Source organism: Setaria italica, chromosome III, assembly GCF_000263155.2.
Source record: "Setaria italica strain Yugu1 chromosome III, Setaria_italica_v2.0, whole genome shotgun sequence".
In the NCBI taxonomy this organism is placed as follows: Eukaryota; Viridiplantae; Streptophyta; class Magnoliopsida; order Poales; family Poaceae; genus Setaria; species Setaria italica.
Window position 1 is genome coordinate 2,676,325 of NC_028452.1, and position 16,316 is coordinate 2,692,640.

The 16,316-nt window shown below is 44.8% G+C and overlaps 3 protein-coding genes across 3 annotated transcripts in view; 1 reads left to right on the plus strand and 2 right to left on the minus strand.

The window, feature by feature from the left end:
* LOC101769055 (protein SENSITIVITY TO RED LIGHT REDUCED 1) overlaps positions 1 to 589 on the minus strand; it is a 1,369-nt gene extending 780 nt beyond the window's left edge. Inside the window, 1 exon segment of the mRNA XM_022824980.1 lies at positions 1 to 589. This exon segment is cut by the window's left edge and continues 135 nt beyond it. Coding sequence (XP_022680715.1) covers positions 1 to 526 — 526 coding nt within the window. The 5' untranslated portion in view covers positions 527 to 589.
* Positions 590 to 2,443: 1,854 nt separating this feature from the next.
* LOC101765225 lies at positions 2,444 to 8,043 on the plus strand. Its single transcript, XM_004960271.3, has 3 exons — positions 2,444 to 2,675; positions 2,815 to 6,857; positions 7,654 to 8,043. The coding sequence occupies exon 2, from the start codon at positions 2,827 to 2,829 to the stop codon at positions 6,805 to 6,807; it is 3,981 nt and encodes a 1,326-aa protein (XP_004960328.1). The 5' UTR covers positions 2,444 to 2,675; positions 2,815 to 2,826; the 3' UTR covers positions 6,808 to 6,857; positions 7,654 to 8,043.
* A 204-nt stretch (positions 8,044 to 8,247) lies between these two features.
* LOC101764827 (kinesin-like protein KIN-5A) lies at positions 8,248 to 14,785 on the minus strand. The gene is made up of 23 exons (XM_004960270.4): positions 14,573 to 14,785; positions 13,719 to 13,890; positions 13,502 to 13,631; positions 13,191 to 13,352; positions 12,626 to 13,105; positions 12,422 to 12,519; positions 12,179 to 12,335; positions 12,000 to 12,069; positions 11,840 to 11,916; positions 11,670 to 11,723; positions 11,509 to 11,589; positions 11,314 to 11,425; positions 11,023 to 11,109; positions 10,733 to 10,908; positions 10,472 to 10,633; positions 10,289 to 10,396; positions 10,053 to 10,211; positions 9,892 to 9,975; positions 9,531 to 9,736; positions 9,338 to 9,439; positions 9,127 to 9,236; positions 8,885 to 9,036; positions 8,248 to 8,790 (listed from the first exon to the last, which is right to left on the minus strand). The coding sequence occupies exons 2-23, from the start codon at positions 13,877 to 13,879 to the stop codon at positions 8,590 to 8,592; spliced, it is 3,129 nt and encodes a 1,042-aa protein (XP_004960327.1). The 5' UTR covers positions 13,880 to 13,890; positions 14,573 to 14,785; the 3' UTR covers positions 8,248 to 8,589.
* Positions 14,786 to 16,316: the final 1,531 nt, after the last annotated feature.

Here is a 16,316-nt window from a genome sequence, read left to right on the forward strand (position 1 = left end):
AGAAGAGCGTGGGCTCCTCCACGCGGCGGCGGCACCCGTCGTCGACGCTCGGTACGGAGAACCCGAGCTCTGCGGCGACCGCGCACTCGACGGCGGAGAGGACGGGGTCGAAGAGGTCCGCGGAGGCGGATTCAGGGAGGAAGTCCCGTCGGAGGAGTGCGGCGAGCGCAAGCTGGGCGCGCGCGGCGGGGGAGGAATCGAAGCTGCCGACGCCGAGGAGGGAGAGGCGGGAGGGGGCGAGGACGGCGAGGCGGCGCTGGAGCGGGGAGTCCGGGAGGAGGAGGCGGCGGTAGAGGCGGGAGGCCGCGACGCGGGAGATGGCGGCGTGGGCGCGGGCGACGAGGCGGGAGACGCGGGCCGGGTCGAGGGAGTGGTCGGAGGGGGACCAGGGGATTGGGGTCACGGGGAGAGGCGGTGGAGCGTCGGGGTGGCAGGCGGTGGGTGGGGCCTGGCCTCGTCGGCGGCCGCGGCGGCGGACGACGGTCCAGTCGCCGCCGGCAGTGGGGGTCGCGGCGGCGGCGGGCATGGATTGGTTGGAGATACTGTGAATTGGGATGGTCTGCGGCGGAGATGACCGTCTGATACGAAAGCTCAACGGTCCAGATTTGGCGCGAAGGATTAATTGGTGGTTTAGGGGCGAGAAAGGGTTGGGCCTTTGGTCTGTCTCCGCTCACGGGCTTACATTGGGCTGTTGCTCTGCTGCCGCTCATGGGCTTTCGATGGGCTCTGCAAACCTTCCGGAAGTTTTTTTCTTATATAACTTCCACTTTGAGAGCCGTGCAAAAGTATACATCCAACGACTATGAAACGCGCGAGCCAGCTGTCCAGCATATGGCGCCTGTTCGCTTCAGCTTATTCAGCCGGTTTATCAGCCACCAAACAATATTTTCCTCTCACAACAAATTAGCCGTTTCAGTTTTTCAGCCGGCTTATAAGCTGAAGCGAATAGGGTCATGGGCGGGCACTGCCCGTAGAAGGAAAAGATGCTGCCACCTGACTAGCAGCCGTCGGACCTTTGGTTCTGAAACTTAGGTTTCAATTTTCTTTCAAATCGTAAATACGTTTTAGATTCCATTTCCCACTATGTTATTTAGAATTTATACAACAAAATAAGATTGAATATGAATATATTTTGTGTCTTTTTAAGAATCAACATTTTGAATATACAATTTCAACATTTTGAATATATTCGTTCAACAATTTTGATTTACTATTTCAACATTTTATATGAAAAATGGTGAAGTAGTTTATTAGAATTGTTGAACTTAGTTTTATTAAATGTTGAATCAATGCGAGATCATAAATATTTAACAAAAACAATGAATCATTAACATGGATTAGAGAAAACAAAGCAAAAGAAAGCTTACATATGTTACTTGCCACCGGCCTATCCTCCTCCGTCCTACTACTATTACTGCATGTCTATGTGTGCGTTGGGCCTCTGACGCTGGCGCTGCTTGACTGCTGTGCTACCTGGTTGTCTACACGTAATTGGGCCCTCGTGGGCTTTATAGCCATACGGTTTATACAACTACTAGAAGTCATATAGGACTCCCCCTCAATCATAACACAGAAGAGAACATTGTCGCTCGGTATTTTGTCAAATGATCTCTTAGCCTAAGGACGCAATCAATTACCCCATCCATTCTCCAAAGTGTCCCTAGTTAATCTATTGAGATATTTGAGTACATTCTCTCTTTCTCTCAATCCTTTTTGTCTTTATAAAAAAGATTTTGTAATCCTTATTGACACATTCGCATCTTCTTCTTTTGAATGATCTTTATCCAACGACCTCTAACCATGGTGATATGTTCAGCTATCTTGTTCTGCCCTCACATGAATTTGATCTAGGCACGGTAGGCTACTTTCCTCGTGTGGGCATTTCTCCTATTTCTTTAGACATGTCCACGAAAAAACGTTCTAGATGCAACAATTTGTTGTTAAGCAAACATGCCATACACATGAGAAAGACGATAAAGAAAGAAGATACTAGAGGTTTCTTTTCTTTTCGATGGAGGAGTAAGCCAGCGTGTGTTGACATAGGAGTTGTGGCCAAGGAGATAAGCAACTCGAGTCATTGAGAAAAATAAAAACAAGTACAATGCTTGCCAAAACCATGTAGCCTACAATCTTTTTTTACGAAGGGCTTGTTTTGTGTTGGTTGACGTGCTTGGTTGCTCCGTGTGAACCGTAGTTCCCAAATTATTATCAGCCAAACAAAGCACGCGATGCTTAAGTTCCCGCGCAAACCCGGGAACCCGCGAGGAGGGCCACCGGGTCCCACCTGCCAGCCTACCCGGGCTACCGGGCCCCGCGCCCGCTCGCCCGCTCTTGGCCTTTCCCCTTCCTCTCGGCTCGGCTCCCTCCTCTTCCTCCCCTCCGTCTCCTCCGCAGCACACGAGGACACTTTTGCGCCCGGCCCCCTGCCCCCGCGCGCTATTCCCACCCGCCCGCCGCCACCCCACCCCCACGGCGGCTCCCCCCGGATCCGACGGCTCCCGCGCGCGCCACGTCGCCGTCGTCTTCCTCCCCCACCCACTATTTACCCTCCGCCCCCACCCCCGTCGCTCACCTCCCCCTCTTTCCCTTCCCCGTCCCGTCCGAATCGGCGCGCTAGGGTTAGGGTTTCGCCGCGCCCGCATCCGCGCCGCGCCGCCGAGGCCCGGGTGGTTCCGGTGAGTTTCCTCCCGCTCGTTCTTGCGCTCCGCTCGATTCCTTCCTCCCTGTTGCTTCTTGGCAATGGAGTGGATTGGGGGGCTAGGGTTTTAACTGGTTGGCTTTGTTGCCGTGTCTTTTTTTCGTGCGGCGGTGTAGGCGGGAGACTCTATGGCGATCGTGAGGACTGGACCCGGCGTCCGGCTCCCGAGGCTTGAGGGCGGCGGGGAGGACTCGCCGGAGGCCACGGAGGACGAGGAGGAGGAGTCGCGGGCCACGCCGTCGCAGGAGTCCGGGGCCGACGGCTTCACCGGCGGCGAGGAGGAGGAGGAGAACGGCGGCGGAGGTGAGGAGCCAGAGGAGGTGGAGGAGGAGTTAGGCGGCGACGACGAGCTGGAGCTGGAGGAGGAGGGGGGGGACTCTGGGATGGGGTCCGACGAATTGGAGGTCACGGAGCTCGGGGAGCCTGGCGCCGAGATGTGTCAGGTCGGGGACCAGAGCTTCGCAGTGCCGCTGGAGCTCTACGACCTCGCCAGCCTCCGCGACGTGCTCTCGCTCGACGCCTGGAACACCCTCCTCAGCGAGGACGAGCGGCTCAGCCTCGCCGCCTTGCTGCCCGACATGGACCTGGAGACCTTTTCCCGCACCCTCGTCGAGCTCCTCGGGGGGCAGAACTTCCACTTCGGGAGCCCCCTCGCCGCCCTCTTCGAGCGGCTCAAAGGGGGGCTCTGCGACCCCAGGATCAACCTTTACCGCCGAGGCACCCGCTTCGCGGAGCGGCGCAAGCATTACTACTGGCTGCAGAGTTACCACAACTCAATGGTGCGGGGCCTCCGGGAGATCAAGGATTGCTGGAAGGGCCGTGAGGGGTACAGCCTTGATGAGAGGCTGAGGATGTTGGACACTTTGAAGGCGCAGCAGCAGCAGAGAAAAGCTCTGGCTTCGGCTCGGCGGGCTGCCTCAGAGACTGATTCGGAGAGCAGGGAGTCTGGTGAAAAGGTCTTAAATCAGCTGAAGCTAGATAAGATTGGACAGAAGAAGTCAGGGAAGTTAGTGAAGGAGAGATCTAAGGGTTTGCTGCGGGTGTGTATGCCGAAAGGAGTGGATGAAGAGTATGGGGGTGGATCTGGCCGTCATTCTGCGATGTCACTCGCTGAGCTTTCTCATCGAGATAATGCGTATGGATATGATTCGAGCGGGCATAGAGGGAAGCTTCACAGGAGCATTGACGGACTTTACTCGGAGGAGCTAGGGTATGAACAGGATTCGTCAAGAACTCGGCTTCCGAGGCTGCTGCCGAAGCCAGTGAAGAAGAAGGAATTGACTATGAGCTATGATGGCAATCTGTATGGAAACAACTACCATGATGACAATACTGCTTCTCCTTACTACTATGGCAGGAATCCCAGTGCTAATCAGGGAGTCACTCTAGCAGCAGCGTATGATCCTCCATATTTTGAAACCAGAAGGAATGCAAGGTACTCGGAGAGAGACTGGGTGCAAGGTGGAAAAGGTGCGCAGGGTAAAGCTCTAACAGGTGATGAGATGCACTGGACAGCTGGTACTCACACTGGTCACTTAGATGACTGGCAAAAGGGGAAGTTGGCAGGTGATTACAGGAGCAGGAAAGATCAAGCTGGCCATGGTCTGAAGGTTAAGTCCTATAAAAGCATTGAGCAACAGGCTAACGACACTCGCGTTGGATCTGACCCTAGAAGCAAGATATCACAGGTGAAGATGGCAGGTAAACCCAGCAGCCAATTTGATAGGATTGGCCAGAAGCATTCCAGGGGCAATGCTGTCTATTCTCAAAGTGAGGAGACAGAATCTGATTCATCAGAACAGTTCGAAGGCGGTGGGGACGTGCATTTTCTCGAACGGAAGCCAGAGCATCACCATTCTGGGTTTCATAGACCAGCACATGGTGCCAAAAAGTCAAAAAAGCTTGCTAAAGTGGTCAAAACGAGTTATCCTACTGCTGATGCAGATTTAGAACCCTCTCGGAGCAATGGATTCAAAGGAAAGGTTTCAGAGACTGGTTATTTACGTGATGTGGATGTGAAGATGACGGAACAGATTAGTGATGTCATGAAACCTCCATCAGCAAGTGGTGAAAGGAAGCGGAAAGGGATGGCAAATTTGGAAACGCATGTTCATGATAATTCTGAAGTGCATGAAATCAATGAAAATGCCAATGATCCATTCAGGTTAACAGAGAGTGAAAGGCTTGCCAGTAGGTCAGATCATGCAGTCCAAGATTCTAATGGTGATTTTGGTGGTACTGAAAGAGTAAGTGGCAGCTCTGGGTCCAAAAAAACAAAAGGAAGAGTTGAAGTTCCTAGCCAGGATGAGCAAAGTGAGCATGTGCCATCTGGTTCAAAGATGACTGAGAACATCGGTGGCTCGAAGAAGAAAAGCAAAAAGAAGCCAGAGAGCACCACAGATGCAGTTACTGTAGCAGAACCCGCTGCTGATGTGCCAGAAAATAATGTTGTAGCAGTAGAGCCTGAGAAGCTGGAGAAGCCTGAGAAGATTGAGAAGCCCAAGAAGAAGTATGTACCGATATCACCAACTATACATACTGGCTTTTCATTCTCCGTTGTACATCTTTTAACTGCCGTAAAGAAGGCTATGGTCTCTCCTGCTGAGGATACTCCAGCAGTAGCGAAGCAGCCTGATGGAGAGGAAGGCAAAAAATGGTTCAACAATGAAGAGAACAGCAAAACACCTCAAGAACAAAATACGACAGAACAAACTCAGCAGGTTCTTGAGGGTGCAGATGCCAGTGCTGCAGAGCAGGCTGCACAGAGCAATTCACCGGCACTGACTGTTCAAGAGATTGTCAATCGAATTAGATCAAATCCTGGAGATCCTAGGATACTTGAAACTCAGGAGCCCCTCCAGGATTTAGTTCGAGGAGTATTGAAGGTACTATCATCTAGAACAGCTCCTCTAGGAGCAAAGGGCTGGAAAGCACTAGTTGCCTATGAAAAGGCAAACAAAAGTTGGTTTTGGGTTGGTCCAATACCTTCTGTTTCATCATATGATGATCCTGATGAAGAAACTTCTGCGGAAGCATGGTGTATACCACACAAGATGCTTGTGAAGTTGGTTGATGCATTTTCTAATTGGCTGAAAAGTGGTCAGGAAACCCTTAAGCAGATAGGATCCCTTCCACCACCTCCACCACCAAATCCTGCAAACTTGGATTTGAAGGAAAGATTCAAGGAGCTTAGAGCCCAGAAAAGTCTGAACACAATAAGCCCAAGCTCAGATGAAGCAAGGGCATATTTCCAGCGTGAGGAATTTTTGAGGTACTCAATACCTGATAGAGCCTTTTGCTATACTGCTGCTGACGGGGAGAAGTCTATAGTTGCTCCCTTGAGAAGAGGTGGTGGAAAGCCCACTGCGAAAGCTAGGGGTCACCCCATGCTCTTACCTGATCGTCCGCCACATGTTACTATCCTCTGTCTTGTAAGAGATGCTGCTTCTAGGTTGCCTGCAAGAACTGGAACTAGAGCTGATGTCTGCACACTGCTCAGAGATTCACAATACCTGAACCATGAAGAAGCCAATAAAGAGGCTGCTATTAATCAAGTTGTCAGCGGTGCTCTTGATCGCTTGCACTATGAACGTGACCCTTGTGTACTGTATGATAATGACAAAAAATTGTGGACCTATCTACACAGGGGTAGGGAGGAGGAAGATTTTGAGGATGATGGCACGTCATCTACGAAAAAATGGAAGAGACCGAGGAAAGATCCCTCTGATTCTGCAGAGCCAGGTGCAGCAAACGATGATTTTGATGATGATGGCACTGGGACCCCTTCGGCGAACAATGCAAAAAAGCAAAAGACAGACCATGGAGATCCTTCAGTATCAGGAGAAGCTAACGATGAGGGAGATCATGCAACTCAGAATCCATCTTTTGGTGGCATGGAGGGTGATCCTGATCTTAATGCTGTTCCATCAACAAAAAATTATGAAGAATCTGGTGGAGTTGTTTACGTTGATGCAAGGCCAAATGATGGTGGCTCAGATTCAGTAGATGCAAAACCAGGCAGCAGGGCTGATGATAATCCAGAACAGAATAAAATCAACACAGCACTCCCTGAGAACACCAGCAGCATGGATGCTCTCCTCCATGAATAATGATATGTCATGGTTCAATCAGCTGTGCATGTGTTGAAGTGTCAGCATAGGTAATTTCGGCAGAAATCACATTTTACCTGTGTCATCTATTCTTAGTGCTGCAATTGGCTAGTATTAGGAGAATTTGTTTCATTTTTAGTGTTGTTTCTCTCTTTTAACATTACAGTAATGTAAATTAGAAATGCTAAGATGGTTTATGCTTTCCTGGCACAGCTCAGTCTGTTTTACAATGAAACTGTCATGTTTTGACTAACATGCCAAATGCAATGCTTACTGGTTTTGGTCTGCAGTTATCATAGTGTGGCCCGTAGTTATAGCAATGGTTTGTGAAATACTAGGCAACTTTCTTTTCAGATGTTGGTTACAGATTTTTCATTGATAGAGGGAGACTATTCTATTGATATGTCACTTGATTTGTATTATTCCTACATAAAGTTAGCATCGATGTGATATTCCTATATCGTAATTATATGTGTGATACCCCATTGTCCAGGCTGCACTTAGTAGGTTGTGGTAGCCCGGCTTCATTCTAATATATTTCATTAGTTAGTGTTGCTTGAAGCAATTTCAGGGACACCTTATAGTTTCAAGTCCCAGTCATGTGTACAAATAGCTCGTGAAACTAGATCAAGTGTGGGAAGCACATTTCTGATAGCATCCGTCCTCATTGCGCTCACTGTCATTTAAATAGCTTTTCCAGTTTTTATTCAGTTGTACCATTTAGCTCCTTAATTGTTTTGGCAAATATTCTGATAACTGCACTCGTCTTTTAACCATTGGACAATACAAATCTGCTGTCCGTTCATCCATGAACCCCATTGTGACAGCTTTTTCTCTGTTTTGCAGGGTAGAAAGCGGTGTTCATCTTCTTGTTGCTATATATATGGAGAGTCATCTTCTTGTTGCTATATATATGGACATGAACACCATAGCAAGCACCGCTATACAAGGCCTCGACTCTGCCAAAATCAATCTTTTGTAGTTGAGATAGCTTGTACATTCTTGCCATAATTTAAAAGAGCTTCTGTAGTTTACTACTCCTTTTCTTTTCTAGTGGGCTTGTGCAGCTGCTGTGCCACAATTCTAATCTGAAGTTGTTAGGCATCTCATGTATTTGTGTGTTCATGTTCGGATGAAATGGAATAGAAAGTTCAGTAGTGTCCCCAATCTCCCATCAGCCCGCACATATGAATGTCGTAAATGAGGTAATTTTAATTTCTTCTGTTGAGAGAAGAAGCTGCCAGAAATTCTGTAATGATTTGTTACCATGCTACATCGATGCCCTTTGGAAGAGCAGCCAGCGAACCGACCACTACCGTCTTGAGGCATTTCTTCTCTAGCTTACACTGTTAAACAAGAGTGCAAATAACTTGTGTTAGTTTAAACAAACAAATTGCGGTAAAGTCTATAGTTATGAAAGTATTACAGATGAATGCAGCATTTTTATGTGTCACAAATCCTCCCATTTTTATTACGGCAACCATACGAATGAGAGCGACTAACGCCATCTAGAACTAACATGTAGCCACTGACAGAGTGACAGAACTGACGACACCTGATGAACCCTAGCATATATTACATCAGATTCAACGATGCGATAGCAGGTATATGCCACACTATACAATCAGACCACCCTAGGAACAAACAACTCGTCAACCAGCAACAGCAGTTAATCCAATACCACTATCAACATCAATATGGAAAAAAAAGGTAATCTAAACAAATGCCTCTCTCTCTCTCGCTCTCTCTCTCTCTCTGTACAAGTACAAGCTTTTCGTAAATCTAATTTCTTCCTACGAGAGGTTCCAGCGTTGCCTCTGGCAAATGTCTGGTGTCTCCATTTGCCTGCTTCCAGGTACCCCTCGACTCCCGGAATGATTTCAGAAGCTCATCGTAGTCCGGGGTCCGCAGCTCCTCTATCGACTCCACACTTGGCAGGTCGATCTGCCTTCTCCTCGGTGTCGAACACGACGGCTCATCCACCTGTCAATTTTCAAGGTACAGCAGCGATTTCGTCAGTTGGAGATCAAGAGCACATGAATTTTCTAACAATCTGTTGCTTTTCTCGACTGCTCACCAAATACTCTTCCTCGAGGCATTTCCCGGCGTTCTCACTGATCTCCACAACCTTGTGGTGATGTTCCCCCTTCAGCTCCCTCATTTCCCCGTGGCATGGGGTAAGAATCGCGCCAATGTTTGCGCATGCGTCATGGTCAAGCTTTAATGAGCCTGAGATGGCAGGAATTTGTCGTAAGAAAAAGGAATTGTCCATGCTATGCGATGCACTTTGGTAGGTCAAGTTTCAGAGTGTGGTCTTACTGTCGATGGAAGAAAGGAGCGCCTTGTTTGCAACATCTATATCTTCAAGAGTCGACGATACTGCAGACGACAATTTGGAACGCAGCAATTGGTTGGCCTCTGTTCCAGTCCTGTCAACATACACACAACACTTCAACACATATTGGCTGCGTACCATTCAATTCAAATTCGACAATTTTAATATTTGCCATGTCGGTTCCTATTCTGATACCTGACTATAGAATCTACAGATTCCACATTTCCTTTGCCTAGGCTGAAAAGAGAGTCCTCTGCATTCTTCCACTGTTGCGCACCCATGGTCGTCTTCACCTTGCTGCAACAAATTTCCAAGTGAATATCAAATTTCAAAACATCCACATTCTCAAACACAAGGAACCACCATCACATGATGATGCTTTACTAACCATTCTACGAGCACTTCAGCCAAGCAAGACCTTCCACTGTCAACTGCAGTGGTATCCTCAATGTAATTCTTCTCGGTTTCTTCCATGTAAAAGCCCCATTTTTCCCGCACGGACGAGGTGAAGTCTTGGGCCGTCGAAATTTCTTTCTGTAGGTGACTTGTCCTGTTTACAGCACTCTCTCGAAGGCTTCCTACTGCTGTTTGGACCTGCAATACATGCCCATGATCAACAGTGTGTATCAGTGGAGTGGTAGTTCAGGTCATCCATCCATCAGAACACTATTTCTTTTCATGGGACATAATATACTAGATTACATTAATCAGATGGATTCAAAACAAGGGAACCAATGGATAATCCTTACCAGCTGCTTCTTCCGTGCATTGGAACTTGCAAGCATCTCCGCCACCTTCTCTAGAAGTTGCTTTTCTTCATTAGCAGCACACTCCTGTTAAAAGGAATAAAATTATATTATGTCGCAAAATCATATCCTCCGATGAACTGCATAGCCAATGTAATAGTCACCTCAAATTTCTTTTCAAGGTCAAGAAGTTGTTGATCTTGCACACTTTGTGTGTCCTCCAAAATACTGGTGAGTTTAGATGCATGAACATCTAGCGAGTGGAAGAAACCAGAGGTGATCTTAGAGATGGACCGTGATGCTTCCACAGCTCTCAGGTGTCCCTGTGCCCAACAACAGAAGTTAGAACAGAAAATGTGGCTTAGGAGAACAGCAAATGATTCCAAGTTCAGATACAGACCTCCCTCTGCTTATTTGCAAAATGGGCTAGTCTTTCTTCTTGTTTCGCTAGGCTGCACTGGATCTCATTTAACAAGTTATCTGCTTCCAAAGCAATTCCTCCAAAACACTGTAAACAGAAAGAACCATAAGAAATGTTGCAAAATCTACTGCATCCACGTTGGTCCAAATAAGATGAGCTTACTTTTTCTAGGACTGATGTGTGTGATTGTACTTGTGAATTTAGTCTCTCGAATGTTGTCCGAGAATTCATGTCAATTTCTCCAGCTAAACCATCCAAAGCAGTAATACCTGAACCATGCAGGACTCTGAGTTTTTGAACACTCTCCCTGAGCCCTTGTGCTGCCTAAAAATGGGTAACTGATGCATATCAATAAATACTATTGCATATCATTTCATACATAATTAACTAGGCGGCGAGAAATATACTAAGAGACTGAGTTACCTCATCTTTCGAAGACACAAAGGATTGCATATCATGTTCCATTTCTTTAAGGTGGTCCTCCTGTTGCATGACAGAATTGGAGACGGTATTATGCAAGGCATCCAGCTGATGGGTCAGTTGATACCTAAATCTCTGTACGAGCGATCTGTTCCCATCTTCTATCATGTCTTTACGCTCTACAAGTAGTCAAGAATAGTGTCCACTGAAGTGAGACCGAGTCCATGACAGTCAGAAAATAGAGTTGATCAGGTTAAGTTCCCTGGCCTCAAAAAATAGTTAAGATCCCTAACCTATTTTGGAGAATAGCCCAGAAACATCTGCTGCTGCATTTTCTAATTCCTCACGAAGGTTATATGCACAGTCTACAAGTGATTTTTCTGCAGGAAAAACAAAAAGGAGGGTTATTGAATGATTGTAAGAGCATTAAATGGGCATGGGACTGATTATTAAAACGAAGCATGGAGGAACCATGAAACCCTTGAAAGGTTGTAAATTGGATATCAACTGCATAGTTAAACTTAGAAAAAAAAAACTCAATAAAGTAAATGGGCAGAACATGATAAGACATTATCTTAACAAACCTGATTTTAGAAGATTGAATATGACATATTCCTTTTCTTTAATAGTAGACTTTGCTTCATTGTATTTTTCTTCTAGGTCATGCAGAGCACTCTTGGTGTCCTCCAGGTCTTTCTACAATCAAGAGATGGTGGAAGTGATAAGAAACATATTTGCTGAGATAATGTGAAGCCATATGACTGAGACTAGAAGGGTACCTGAGTCTTTTCAAGTTTTTCTCCCAATTCTGCACTTAAAAGTTGTTCAGCATCATAAAGCTCTTTTAGTTCAACCAGTTGCTGGTCATAGATTTAGCAGAAAATTTACATTTCAGTCATAGTAACATAATTGCTTGTTTTCATATGCTGAAACAACTAACCTTATCCCTAGCTTCTAAATCAGCTCCCAGTCGTTCAATTTTCTCTGTCATGGCCTAAGTGACAAAGGTAATTTGAAAAGGATGAGATGATGATGATATATAAAATAAAGCTAGGCTCACTTCATCTGAACAAATCCAAATATGGGTTTAACTGGAAAATCAAGATAAACCTTTTTCTCAGCTTCCTCTTGGAGGTAGCGCTCTCTTGGAATGTATATACCATTCTTCTCTCTTGCAGCAAATACCTCTGAAGACATATTGGAGACCGAATGAATAGATGATGTATGATACTTATCACTTCAAGGTACAAAAACTTGCAAGGAGAAGAACCTTGTTTGAGACGGTCAATTTCATAGTACAAGTCCTTTATCATAGCAGACTTCATCATCCTTTGGTTTACCTGATTTTAACGGTAAGCACAAGTTAGCCTACAGCATCAATTGTGAACTTTCTACTGTCTGAAACAATGAAGCACCATGAAATATCCAGAAAAACACAAAGATGAAAACCTCAGGTTTGTTCTTGATATTTTTTGCACGGTGTGCATAATCAAGTGTGCTCAGTGTCTCTTCTAAGCAATATACTGAAGGTGATATTGTAGCAATAATGCAAGTCTTTGTTTTCCCTCCCAATGAATCTCTCAGTAATCTTGTCAGTTTACTATCTCTGAAACAAATAGATTTACATATAAGTTCACTTTAGCAATAGATTACTAAAATTAAAACTGCCATGGGGACTTTCCTTAGAATTACCTGTATGGGACATGTCCAGAGTGCTCAACTAGAGCATTAATAACACGACCAAGCGTGAGCAAACTCTTGTTGATTTCTCCAGCCTCTCTCGCTCTACCCTGCAATGCAGATTCAATATCAAAAGTGCTTCGTTGAATCTCAAAGATTAGGGGGGTACTTTTGATTGTTTTTAATCTATGTACAGGAAATTCAGAAGTTACTCACATCTCTAGCACCTGAGCGTGATATATTTTCTGAACCAGCTAGATCGACAAGATTAAGCTTCCCAATTTTGATCATCTCCTCACCCTCATGAGTCAATTCCTTAATGTGAATTGTGATTGAGAATATGGAGTGCGACCTACTGCTTTGCTTGTTCAGCAATGTCTCTGCAGTGCGCCTCTTTGCAGAACCCTTGTCTAGAATCTTGTAGATTTCTCCAGCAGAGTACACAACTTCTTCTTCGAGCCCTCTCACAAAAACAAACCCCTTGCCATCTTCCATAAGGGCAATAGGTTTTTTCGTCTTGTCCTCAGGAACAGGGAATTTCGGTTCCTCAGCTGCCAACAAATCAGTGATTTCTTCATTGTAAAGCTCAAGAAAGGTGACTTTCATGCTGTACTCTGCGCATTGAGCCTCAAGAATGTCAAAAATTTGCCTTACAGCCCTTGGGATAACTCCAGCATCAGTCGGAAGTTCACCATTCTAGACATTAGAAGAACTAGTTAACAATAACAAATATGCAGATCCAAGACACAACTTTGAATGGCATGAATAAGGAAATGTTTACCTTGACTTTTCTTGTTCCCCCTCCCTCCATTGTGTATGTTTTCCCAGTACCAGTTTGTCCATAAGCAAAAATAGTGCAGTTATAGCCCTCAAGGACCTCATTTACTATTGGTGATATTGATTGTTCAAATAAATCTTTCTGCCTCGATGATGGGCCAAAGACCTAACCAAAATAATTAAAAAAAAAGCTCACTCAATTTTAGCCAAAACTTGCACACATAAAATTTGGAACACTAGGTGAATTTGAAGTATCAAATAACTAAGAACTCAGGTAATTTCATAATAACGTGATACTAGAAGGTGATCTAGTACCTTATCAAAGGCAAATGTTCGATCAATCTGCTTATTGGCGATAATTTGAGTGGCAGCAACCTCTCGACGGCGCTCATTGCACGAAATCACCACTGGAGTATTTGATTTGGTCTCTTCATCACTCAAGGGCCTGAATTTATCAAATTACAAATTGTGAGAACAGAAGTAAAATCACAAGGAACTTACTGACGGACTAAAACTAGTGAGCCCTCTTCACCTGCATCTAAGGATGACTTGCACATTGACACCCTTCTCCTTATCACCTTTTGGGATGGTATTTGTATTTGCACCGCCATTGGCCTCCCCGGATCTCAATTCTCTTCCAGACTTCTCAGTCGACCTTGGTGATGGCGATGGAGGGCAATTCCTCTTCTCCATCTCCAATTCCTCTGAACAACAGCCCAGCCAATATCAAGTTCAGCGGGTTGCCAATTGCTCGAACAATTGAACTGAATATAAATCTAAACAACTAGCAGATTGGGTATCAGAATAAAAGACAGACAGTAGGGGATTGGTTGTCAAAATTTGGCACAGATCAGGAGAGCAGCACGAAGAGCCAAAGAAATAAATGCCGGCCACAAGGAGCAAAAAACGCAGAAACAGACAATAGCATCGAGACAAAGGCTATTCAGATGCAAATCTTGGAGAAACCGCCCTGAGATCTTTACTCGAGGAGACTGAAACAATATGAGATACAATTGCAGCTGTTTAGCAGATCAAAACGAGATCTTTCTGACTCTCACCCTACGAAAGGGAAAAAAACGCACAGAAGATTGAAACACCAAACGGATAATCAGAAACAAGGAGGCAACGCGACAGATAGATAATCTGCGAGTACTTCAGAAATCCAATAAGAGCGGACACTTGAAGAAAAATGGTATCTGCAGACTGCAACTGCTTAATTAGCTGCCAAAATCAAGCCGAAGAACCTCGCCCAGACCATCAAAATGAAATCTTTCTCGCAGGAAGCCACACCAAACCACTCCATCAATCAATACCAGATGAAGCAACAAAAGCAGTGGCTCTAGAAACACAACCGCAGAGACGAATCAAGAGGCAGGGGGTGCTCACACTGTTCCACACGCAGACGGGAAATCCAAGCACGAAGCAATGCGATCCAAAACACCTGCAGGACTAGGGGTGTAGGAGCAGAGCAGTAGGTAGGGGGCAGCGGCAATGGCAATGGCGAGATCCAGGGAGCAGGCCCCCCTGAGCTGCAGCGCGGTGACTTCTAGAACAGCTCGTGGTCTCTATCAATGGCCTCCCCCTCTCCGCTCTCTCTCTCTCTACCTTTTTCCCTTTTATCGTTGCCTTTGTTTGGAGGCAGCTCAAATTCGTAATACTGACGCGCTCAATCTGTTTGCCATGTCTAAGCTGTCAGAGTGTCAGGACTCAGGAGAGAAATGTACTCCCTCCGTACCAAATTATAAGTCATTTTAGGAATTTTGGAGAGTTAAAAGCATCTCAAATTTAACTAAAATTATAGAAAAAATTATAAAAATTTATGACATCAAATAGGTATACTATGAAAATATAATTGATGAAGAATCTAATGATACTTAGATGACATCATAAATATTATTATATTATCATATAAATTTGGTCAAACTTGAGATACTTTGACTTTCCAAGATTCCTGGAATGACTTAAAATTTGGGATGGATGAGTACGTTGGACTAGGATCTTCTGCCGAAACAAGATTTTAGTTTTTCATCAGTTGATTCCGCTGTCATAATACCTATGTTAAAAAAACGATTTTCTCCAGGTGGCGTTTTCTTCCTTCTATTTATTTTGGATTTCAATAAGCCAGTAACAGAAGTAAAAAAAGTCGATTTGTAGCTAATAATCGTTGATGCCATTTTGACCGGATTTTCTAAAGTTTGGGTTAAAATTTTGATTCAATGTCTTCAAATCAATGATTTGCATTTTTTTATCCTACGAAAAGTATATTAGTCTACTCGTGTTCCTTTTGTTAGGTGTTGATTGGATTTGATTATTGTGTTGAGTATGCTAAAGCAGATCTATCCAAATGTACATGTCTTTTGTAATTTATTTATTGATGACCAGTGGAGTAGATTAGTGTACCGACTCTTCCCAATGAGCTGTTAACCATCAATCTCAACCTTGCTTTTGACCGGGCCAGTCAAGGAAATACGATCAAGCAGCAAGGTGGCAAAGATACTTAACCTATTTCTAGAGGAAAATAATCAAATTGAATTTTAGGTGAAAAATAACGTTTTCAAGTAATTACGTTATACTGTCGAAATTCAATGTTCAATGCTCATAAAAGCATATTCTTTCTGTCAGCACTGAGGCGGTGCCTGAAATCCACATAGCTTGGCGATTGAGAGTTGCTATATTCCCTTTTTGGTTGCTAGTCAAAACTGCTGACAATAAAAGCTCATATCCTTGCAAAAAGAAGAAAAAAAGTAAATAGATGAATGATAAATAAATCACCCATTAATAACCATGGATGATAAATTGATGAATTATGGTACGTAGTCACACTCAATGGTGGAAATGTAACATCCAAGGTTCATGCCTTTTAGTTTACAGAAAAGAACAAGTTTGCTGTTGATTTTGACAGGAATGCAGGATTCATGGGTCCTTTTCCAAGCCCCTACTGTTCTAGGCCAATGGTTCCTTTCTCATTGAAACTTTTTTTAAAGTGTTGATAAAAGTACTAATTATTAAAAAAATGCTGTTGAGATAACCTCCCATCCCATCTCTTGCATTGGTCCTTGAATGAATATCACCTTGATGGGCCCAAACTCCCAAGTGAAAATGCCGCATCTTGGACAGGGTCCGCGCCAAA